Below are 9116 nucleotides of genomic sequence, written 5' to 3'. Positions count from 1 at the left end.
TTTGTCCAAATTGAGATCTAGTGATGGATTGGTGTAGCACAAGTTGAGAATCTATTACTTGATAAAGCAGGTGATTCGCCACGAACATCTAAACTTGTTACTCAACAAATTAAAAAAGTGTAAGCTAGAGATGTTGATGAGGAAGATCATGATGAAACTTCGAGAGTTTTTGAATCTCAACCCAAACATTCTCGGACATCCAAACCCCAATTGCAACCAAAGTCCATAGATAAAGGTAAAATCAAAGCTCCTACAATCATTACTGCGAAGAAAGATAAAAAAAGAAAAGCTCAATGGAATTGAGGATTGGTGAAAATCCATTTAATGTAATTGATGAGTAAGAACATAATGAGAGCAAAGAAACATCATCACCTTTTGACACTGCAGTCCAACAAGAAGTTCAAAAGAATAATAGTCAAGGATTCATAGAGGTGATGTAGTGGCGATGTAGTGGGTAGTTGCGAAATCTATGTTCCCTCGTCTCCAGGAGTGGAGCCTTGGACATATGAGTAAGGTTACACATATATAACCTAAGATGATGATGATGGAGCTAGATGCATCATATGGTGATCCATTATACTAGAGTTCGGGGAATGTTTATCCTTATCCTATATATGTACTAGTTCCGATTCTAGTGGTACTGGTCCAAGTCCAACTTCTAGTGGTAAATCCAAACATGTTGATGGACATATAGAGAAATTGATATCAATATTACATGTCATAGGATAATTATTTTATTTTAGTGTTAGAGAATTATAGGGATCTTATAAGGATGTTGCAAGAACCGATGTTTTTCTGAATCAGGATACTCTTTTTAGCAGTAAGAAGGTGATGTGGATGTCGAGGTGGACGCCGCTATAGTCGGAAGCAAATTAGCTAATACCTAATTAGCTACTGCTATAGTAGAAATAAATTAGCTATTGCGTAATTACTAGAAAATAAATAATGACCTAATTTAACTACTGGTATAGTAGAAATAAATAATGACCTAATTAGCTTTTCTATTTTTGATTCCTTGTTTCTTTTATGGGTTGGTTGGTCTTTCATGAATTGTGTCATGTTTGACTCCTTATATCAGGACCGTTATTATTAATAAAGGGAGGAAGAAAATTTGAGTAATTTGGACTTTGTCTAGAACGAGTCTTTCCCCCCTCCCTTCCCCCTTACGTGTTGCATGACCAAGTACGGATTCGGATCTCGGCCCGTGACTTGATCTTGCACTCGGAACCATAACAACTTGGTATCAGAGCCGATCATGGGTGACACAGATCCTATCACATCCAAACTTGATGCCTTCATGAAAAAATTGACCTCGCAACAGCAAGTTTTTATGGAGCAGATTACCTCTGGCCAGCAAGGATTAGAGGAGCAGATGGTCGAGTTATCCCGTACTGTTTAAAAGATAAGACAATGGTCGGTGCCCACCGCAAACAGCGCTACTAGCGTGGAGTGTGGCCCTTCCAAAGCCTCGGAGGTCAGACCTAAACTGCCAATCAGCGGCACCATGGTTCCGCGGTACTTGAAGATGGAGTTCCCCATCTATTTTGGAGAAGGGGATCCACTGGGTTAGATTAAAAGGTGCGAAAAATTCTTTGTCAACAAAGGACCACAGAAGTCAATAAAGTTAGCCTTGCTGCCTTCCACTTGGTAGGGGAAGGCCAACTTTGGTTTGATCAAATGGAACAGGAAGAGTCAGATATGACTTGGAAGCAATTCAAAAACCATTGACATATCCTCTTTGGGTTGCCTATGAGAAACAACCCTCTGGGAGAGCCAGCAAATCTGAAGCAGACAGGCTCGGTAGAAGACTACCAGCGGCAGTTCCAGTCCCACCTCGCTCGGACCTTGAACCTCCGACCACAACAATAGGTTGACTTGTTCACTGCAAGGCTAGTCGAAGATCTCCGTATCGATATCGAATTGTAGAAGCCTGAAAAAATGGGCATTGTAATGAATATGACCAGACCATTAAAACGGAAGCAGTGATTCCATCAAGGCGGGTGATTGCTACACATGAATTGAGGCAGGACCACAACCAAGCTCAACACTAGCAGTGGAGGTCCTCCTTTGGCGAAGACTAAAACAACGGGGGACATCAGCAAGGAGACTCCAGCCGCTTCAATCTTCAAGTGTCTGACCCACGTTGAGATGGCAGAATGGAGAGCCAAGGGCCTCTATTTTAACTGTGATGAGTCCTATTGCACCGGTACAAGTGTAGGCGCCTATTTTTAATAGTGTAAATGAACCAAGCCGCTCATGAACTATTCGAAGCTCAATTCGATAAAAGCTCGTTTAATGAGGCTTGTTAAGATAAACAAACCAAGCTCAAGCTTCACAATATTCGGCTCGTTAGTTCGTGAATATGTTCGTTAAGCTCATGAATTAACTTTTAAATAAAAAATATTATAGTTTTGATATTGAATTTATAGATTTTACACTCTACTCATGAAATATATAGACAAATATATTAAATTTATTTATTAGAATAAAATTATAAATTTTAATAAAAAATATTATAATTTTTTCTAAATATATAATTTAATTTTTAATTAGTATTTAAATTTATAATTTATATTTATTAAGTTTGTTTAGGTTCGATAAAAGCTCGAATAAGCTCGTGAGCCATGAATATATTCGTTAAATAAATCTCGAGCTCAGCTTGATTATAAACGAGTCAAACTCAAACATTCAAGAGTTCGGCTCGGCTTGGCTCAGCTCGATTACACCCCTACCTGTTTTGGATTGAAGTGTCCGATGAATTAGCTACTGCTATAGTAGAAATAAATTAGCTATTGCCTAATTAGTAGAAAACAAATAATAATGACCTAATTTAATTACTGTTATAATAGAAATAAATAATGTCCTAATTAGCTTTTCTATTTTTGATTCCTTGTTTCCTTTATGGGTTGTCATTTTCTGAATCATGTCATGTTTGACTCATTATATAAGGAGTGTTATTATTAATAAAGGGAGGAAGAAAATTTGGACTCTGTTTAGGACGAGTCTTTTCGCCCTCCCTCCCCCTTACGTGTTGCATGACTAAGTACGGATCTAGATCTCGACCTGTGACTCGATCCTGCACTCGGGACCATAACACAAGGTGATATGTTATGATGTATAAATTTTAATTTGAGTTAATGATATATCCATAATTTTAAATCTTGTATCATACGGGTCGACATAGCCACATAGGTAGAATTATCGTTCCACCCATCGACTAACATGACATCGACATTGACACTAGCACAATCGCGTGAGACCTTGTGGCCGCGCGAGGCCTTGCTAGGGACCACCCGCGGAGGCCCCACGTTATGCGAGGCCTCGCGCGAGAGTGTGGTGGCCACACGAGGCTCGGACTGCGGTCGTATGAGGCTGTTGTTTTTTTTTAATTTAAAATTTATTTTTAAATTGTTAATTTATTTTTTTTTATTTTTTAATGGTTATTTTTTTTCTCTTAATTCTTTCTCCTTCCTCGTATTTTTTTTATTCCTTTCCACCTTAAATACACGGACAAAAAAATCCTTTTTTTCCCTATATTAATTTATTTTCTTATTCTTTTCCTCCTTAAATACATGGAAAAACATTAAGCAGATTAAATTAAATTAAATTAAATTTAAGTCTACTTAATTGTAATCATCATGTCTATACTTTAGTTAATTCTAAATTAACTTTTATTCAATACTAATTTTTAAAATATTAATTTAACATAATAGTAAATAGTTATAGTAATCAAATATTATAATATTATTTTTAATTAATATATTTTATATTTAAAAATGTATTGAAACTTTATTGGTATGATACGATATCGAAATCGTATCGTTCCCGTCATAAATCAAAATTACAGTCTGAAATTTTATACATAGATATATGAATTTTTTAAAGAAAAATGTATTTATTTGCTTTTGTCTAACAATGTTAAAAGTTGTTCAACAGTTGAAAACTTATATAAAGCTAATATAAAATTTATATAAAAATATTTTTTAATAAAAATATATAGAGTAAATACACATTTGTGTAAGAATTATTATATAAATCGATAGTGTATACCTTTTATTAATAAGTCAAAACCATGATACTATCGTCTCTTACTGCATGATACAAAATTTAATGTTATCTACATTCTTAAACCAGATTTATAATTTTAAATATTTTTTAAATACAAAAATATATTAAAAATTATATTTATAAGAATAATTTGAAGTTGTGAGAATTTGAGTTCACTATGCATTTATATAAAATAAACATAAACAATATCCATAGTCATACAATCTCTAAATTTGTAACAATTTAAAGCCAAAGATCCATCTTCATGACATGTAAGAACTCGGATTCAATGTGTCTACAATAAAACTTCAAGTTGTGTTGTTATGACTATTTTAGCATATCCAACAATAATAAAAATATTGGATTTATACCTTGCTATATTTTTTGCAAAATTTAATAGACATCGAGAAAATATTAAAATATGAACTCAACAATAAACACCTGAAATATAAAATCAATAGTGAACATTCATTTACAGCAATCAAATATTAATAAAAATATTTTTTTAATTAATATACATTAATATATATTTTTTTAAAGTACGGTATTGGTACGATACAATACCGAACCTGAACCCTTATTGTTCCATTCCAAGATCAAAACTTTGGCATGACCCAAAATTTTAAACCTTGCTTCATTGACCTGTTTATTGTGAGATCGTCCAATGCTCAAGTTGGATCAAGTGGTAAAATGTTAGACTGCACAGTTGCAGTCTTTTGTGTTCCATGCTTTTTGTATTACCTTGGTGATGTTATAGTTGAATGTGGCAATTTCCCTTTGGGTCACGTGACAAATATTTAGGCGGTAGAATTGCATGCTGATTATGCTGGCATATGGTTGGTGTGTCTGTGTTCAATTAGTGAGTAAACCAACAATGACGTCATTGGAAAATTGTGGATTTTGATGACTACTGGACACTTTTTTTTTGTTCCTTAATTATTGGATTTTTATTTTGTGAGTACCAAGTAGCCTACAGAAAAAATTTTCAGAGGATTAAATTTTGTACACTAAAATGACTTGATAGAGGAGAAACCAGAAACTTCTGGAGGAAGCTCCTTCACCTGCTTTGACTTCAGAACTACGTAAAGCTATGGGTGATGCAGCTGTAGCAGCTGCTGCATCTATAGGTTATATTGGTGTCGGAACTGTTGAATTTCTCTTGGACGAAAGAGGTTCTTTCTATTTCATGGAGATGAACACCAGGATACAGGTATTTACAATTTTTTTTTGCAATGTGCTAGTTTCTGAAACCTGGAAGGTTATGATTAAAATGGCATTTCAACCAAAACCAGGTAGAACATCCTGTCACAGAAATGATTTCTTCAACTGACTTGATCGAGGAACAAATACGCGTGGCTCTTGGAGAAAGGTTGACCCACAAACAGGTGTGATACATCTTATAATAGTTTATTGAACTCATTTAATTGAGATCATAACATATTTTAGTATGCTTAATACTCAGGAAGATATTGTTCTTAGAGGGCATTCAATTGAGTGCCGCATTAATGCAGAAGATGCTTTCAAAGGATTTCGTCCTGGACCTGGTACTCTCTTGTTCCTTGATTCTTAATTTTGTTTTTAAAAACTTCAGTGAATAAATTGAAAGTAGAACTTAGGAAGTATGGTAATAGTCTGCGACAAGCTCTTCAATTTTTTCACCTTCTCATGCCACAACCTTGTAGCTGCACTCCATTCAATTTTTCTGGAGTCCAGTAGTGTTTCAAACCCTACTTTTATTTGTTAAAACCAAACTGTGAACTATTGAGATTTGAACCGTTTACATTGAATTGTTGTATTCTAAAAAATGTTTCTCAATGATCTCATGCAAATTGTAGGGAAAATCACATCATACTTGCCATCTGGAGGACCATTTGTGAGAATGGACAGTCATGTTTACCCAGGTTACATGGTTCCCCCAAGCTACGACTCCCTACTTGGGAAGGTGTTATTAATTTTTTAAAATTATTTTGTTAAGGTTGTAGTCATTGGTTCTGTTGTGATGTTTACTTGGCTCCTGGGTCCTTTCTCATTTTTACAAGGATTGTTCATATTGTATCTTCCCGAAGTTCTTACTGTTTGGTTTATTTTTGAATCAGCTCATTGTTTGGGCGCCAACCAGGGAGAGAGCAATAGAACGAATGAAAAGAGCCCTGAGTGACACCATTATCACAGGTTGGTGAACCACTCTGAATCAAAAAGTCAATAAACTCATTGAATTGTTGCCTTTCATCATGTGAGGACACCAATCTTTACAATATGTCATATAAAATACACAACAAATTTCCTGTGTCTGTGAATGATTTAGTTTCACATTTTATTTTTTATTTCAAATGAGAAAAATGTTTTCCACCAATCTTTTCTAGTTATCTATATTTACATTTCTAGCTGTTATTTCCTTGACATCCAACAGCATACTGATAAGATGATGAAATGATATGCTTGGAATAGGCAAATTTTGATGATATACCTTTGTTTTAATTACCTATTGAAACAAAAGAAAACCTTATTCTTTTTCTTTGGAGTGGCAAACGTTAATTTTGGCATTCACTAAAAAAAGGTAAGATTTGTAATTCCCAACTCACGATAGCAGATTACTTTCTTACCAACAAACCACTGATCATTGGACTTGCATGCAGTAAAACTCAAAGGGAATGCCATAAACACCACAACATATGGGATTTCATTTCTTATTTTTCCAAAGATGTGAAAGTTGGAGTTCAAACTTTTGAAATCTATTTTCATATGGTATAAGAGTTGTTTTCATGGACCATTGGTTCCAAACAAACCATGGTTACAGAATCTTTAGTGTAAGCCGACATTGCATATTTGCATGAGAAATAGGAAAAGCTTGTTAAGTAATGTGTTACTTTTTATGTATGTTTCTAGTATGACAGATGTTTTTCATGGACAATGGGTTCCAAACAAACCGTGATTAGACAGCATTGCATATTTGCATGAGAATAGGAAAAAATGTCAACTATTGTGTTTCATGGGATTTTTTCTTTGCCATATATGTTTCTAGTAACTGATTTTTTTTTTTTTTTCTGAACAGGAGTACCCACCACTATCGAGTACCATAAGTTGATTCTTGATATTGAGGTACTAAAATTATGAATTGTGTAGTGAAACATATTTTGTCCAACATAACCAAATACAAGGGTTCTCACATATGCATATTTTTATAAAACAGGACTTTAGAAATGGAAAAGTAGACACTGCGTTCATACCAAAGCATGAGAATGAGTTGGTTGCGGTGAGTGTAGCTGCCCATTATACCCTTTTAGTCACATATTTGTGGAGGAAATGATTCATCTTGTTCTAAATGCAGCCCAAGAAGGTGATCCTGTCTACAACAGAAAAAGAGCTTTCTGTATCAAACAACTAAACTTACAAGAATTTCTAAAAAAGTCGCTGCAGTTTATTTGCTTTATAAGAGCTTGGCGCCAGAATAACCTTGTGATTACTTGCTTCTTACCATATTGGTTTCTTTCATATGTAACTTGGAAATCTTTTTGTTTTGTCTAAAATGAAAAAATAGACTTCAGGGAGTTTTTCCAGTCAAATTTTGATTTGCCACACATTCAAGATATTATCTCACAGCTTTCTCTGTAATTCTAAAACTTGATTGATAGATGTTCATTTGCTCAAGAGATTACTCATTTTGAGGGGCGATATGATCAGGCTATGTTAAAACTAAGTAATCTGCAGTAGATATCCTTGTTGAGTTTGATTTATTTCCTTGAATTCTTATGTGAAGATTGGAGCATTATTTCTTTTGACTTTTCTAACTAGCGTCTCGTACATGCCAAGCCGAAACAGTGAGACTGAACTTTTCCATGCAGGTGTTATTAAACTAAACAACTAGTTAATGCTGGGAGAATATATCAGTCATTCATCATATGTTTGATAGCATGGTTTTTGCCTTGCAATGAAAAAGACACGGGAAGATGCCTTACCGAGTCACTCCCGTCCTATTGAATTCAATTAAAGTGAGAGGAGCGAACGTTAGTGATGCGGATCCTCCACTTCACCTTTTCCAACTGAGACCCTAGTGGGCGCTGACCCACCTTGTCTGCACTTCCCCTTCCTGTGCTTGTCTCATTCGTATGAGAATCGGAATGACCATGATTTTGTTCGCCCTGAGCATTCCTCGTTGCTGGTTTCACGGTGAGTTAAAGAGATAAATCATGTATTGAGCGATTTTCTAGATGGGAGGATATTTAATCCTCAAAAGAATGAGTCTTGAGAATCAATCCTTATCTAATAAAGGAATTCTATCATCCGAGTACTAACTTGGCTACATTGTGCCCGAGCACCGAACGTTATCCGCTCCTCCACCTGGGGGATCCCAAATGCGTCCTCAGCCTCATCATCAAGAACTACGGCCCCAGGCCATACAACATATGGAGGTCGAGTAAGAATGATATCCCGAGCCCCCTCGGAGAGCTCTACGATGGCGGTGCACATATCACCGATCAGCCGCTCACGACACACAGGATTGTTATAATCTGGAAGATCGCCAGAACAACAATCAAAGATTTCGCCGATGCTCCCTGTCACCTAACCATCACCCTTATCAATACTGAATGGCTTGCCTAAAAGAGACCGGCGAGAGGCCTAGCGACGCCAAGGGACGCTCCCACCAACAGTAGACCAGGTACAAGCTCCCGCCCGAGTTCAACCAGAGCTCCCAACTCAACAGGAGGAGAATCGCAATAGTGCCGCTCGGGACGATATTGGCATGATCACTAGGGGTCCAACTGATGGAGATTCTAACCAAGCGATAAAGTCACACGCTCGTCGCTTAGAAATTCATGCGGTCGGCTGTAGTACAAAGCAGACGGTCTGCCCTAAAATCAACTTCGGGCCTAGAGACCTAGAAGGGGTGGAAGTCCCCATGATGCTTTAATAATTATAGCTATTATAGCCAATTATAACATTTATTGTACTTTCATTGATACAGACAGCTCCGTCAATATCATCTTTAAACAAACATTTGAGCTGCTGGAAATAGATTCGAGCGAGCTTCAACCCATGGCGACTTCTTTATGTGGATTCACATGCAATGA

At 36.1% G+C, this 9116-nt stretch overlaps 1 protein-coding gene across 1 annotated transcript; it reads left to right on the top strand.

The window, feature by feature from the left end:
- Window positions 1-5046: 5046 nt before the first annotated feature.
- On the top strand, window positions 5047-7719 carry LOC121994263 (biotin carboxylase 2, chloroplastic-like). Its single transcript, XM_042548360.1, has 8 exons — window positions 5047-5257; window positions 5340-5432; window positions 5510-5591; window positions 5883-5989; window positions 6144-6219; window positions 7100-7146; window positions 7238-7300; window positions 7376-7719. The coding sequence occupies exons 1-8, from the start codon at window positions 5138-5140 to the stop codon at window positions 7430-7432; spliced, it is 645 nt and encodes a 214-aa protein (XP_042404294.1). The 5' UTR covers window positions 5047-5137; the 3' UTR covers window positions 7433-7719.
- The last annotated feature ends 1397 nt before the right edge of the window (window positions 7720-9116 follow it).

Source organism: Zingiber officinale, chromosome 6A, assembly GCF_018446385.1.
Source record: "Zingiber officinale cultivar Zhangliang chromosome 6A, Zo_v1.1, whole genome shotgun sequence".
In the NCBI taxonomy this organism is placed as follows: domain Eukaryota; kingdom Viridiplantae; phylum Streptophyta; class Magnoliopsida; order Zingiberales; family Zingiberaceae; genus Zingiber; species Zingiber officinale.
The sequence above is the reverse complement of the archived record's forward strand: the minus strand, read 5'-3'. Positions and strand labels throughout refer to the sequence as shown.

Bases quoted from the DNA above. Each gene is read 5' to 3' on its own strand.
- LOC121994263 (XM_042548360.1), top strand. From the start codon at position 5,138: ATGGGTGATGCAGCTGTAGCAGCTGCTGCATCTATAGGTTATATTGGT. The intron at 5,258-5,339 runs GTATTTACAATT...AACCAAAACCAG, and splicing joins AGATGAACACCAGGATACAG to GTAGAACATCCTGTCACAGA. The intron at 5,592-5,882 runs GTACTCTCTTGT...TGCAAATTGTAG, and splicing joins AGGATTTCGTCCTGGACCTG to GGAAAATCACATCATACTTG.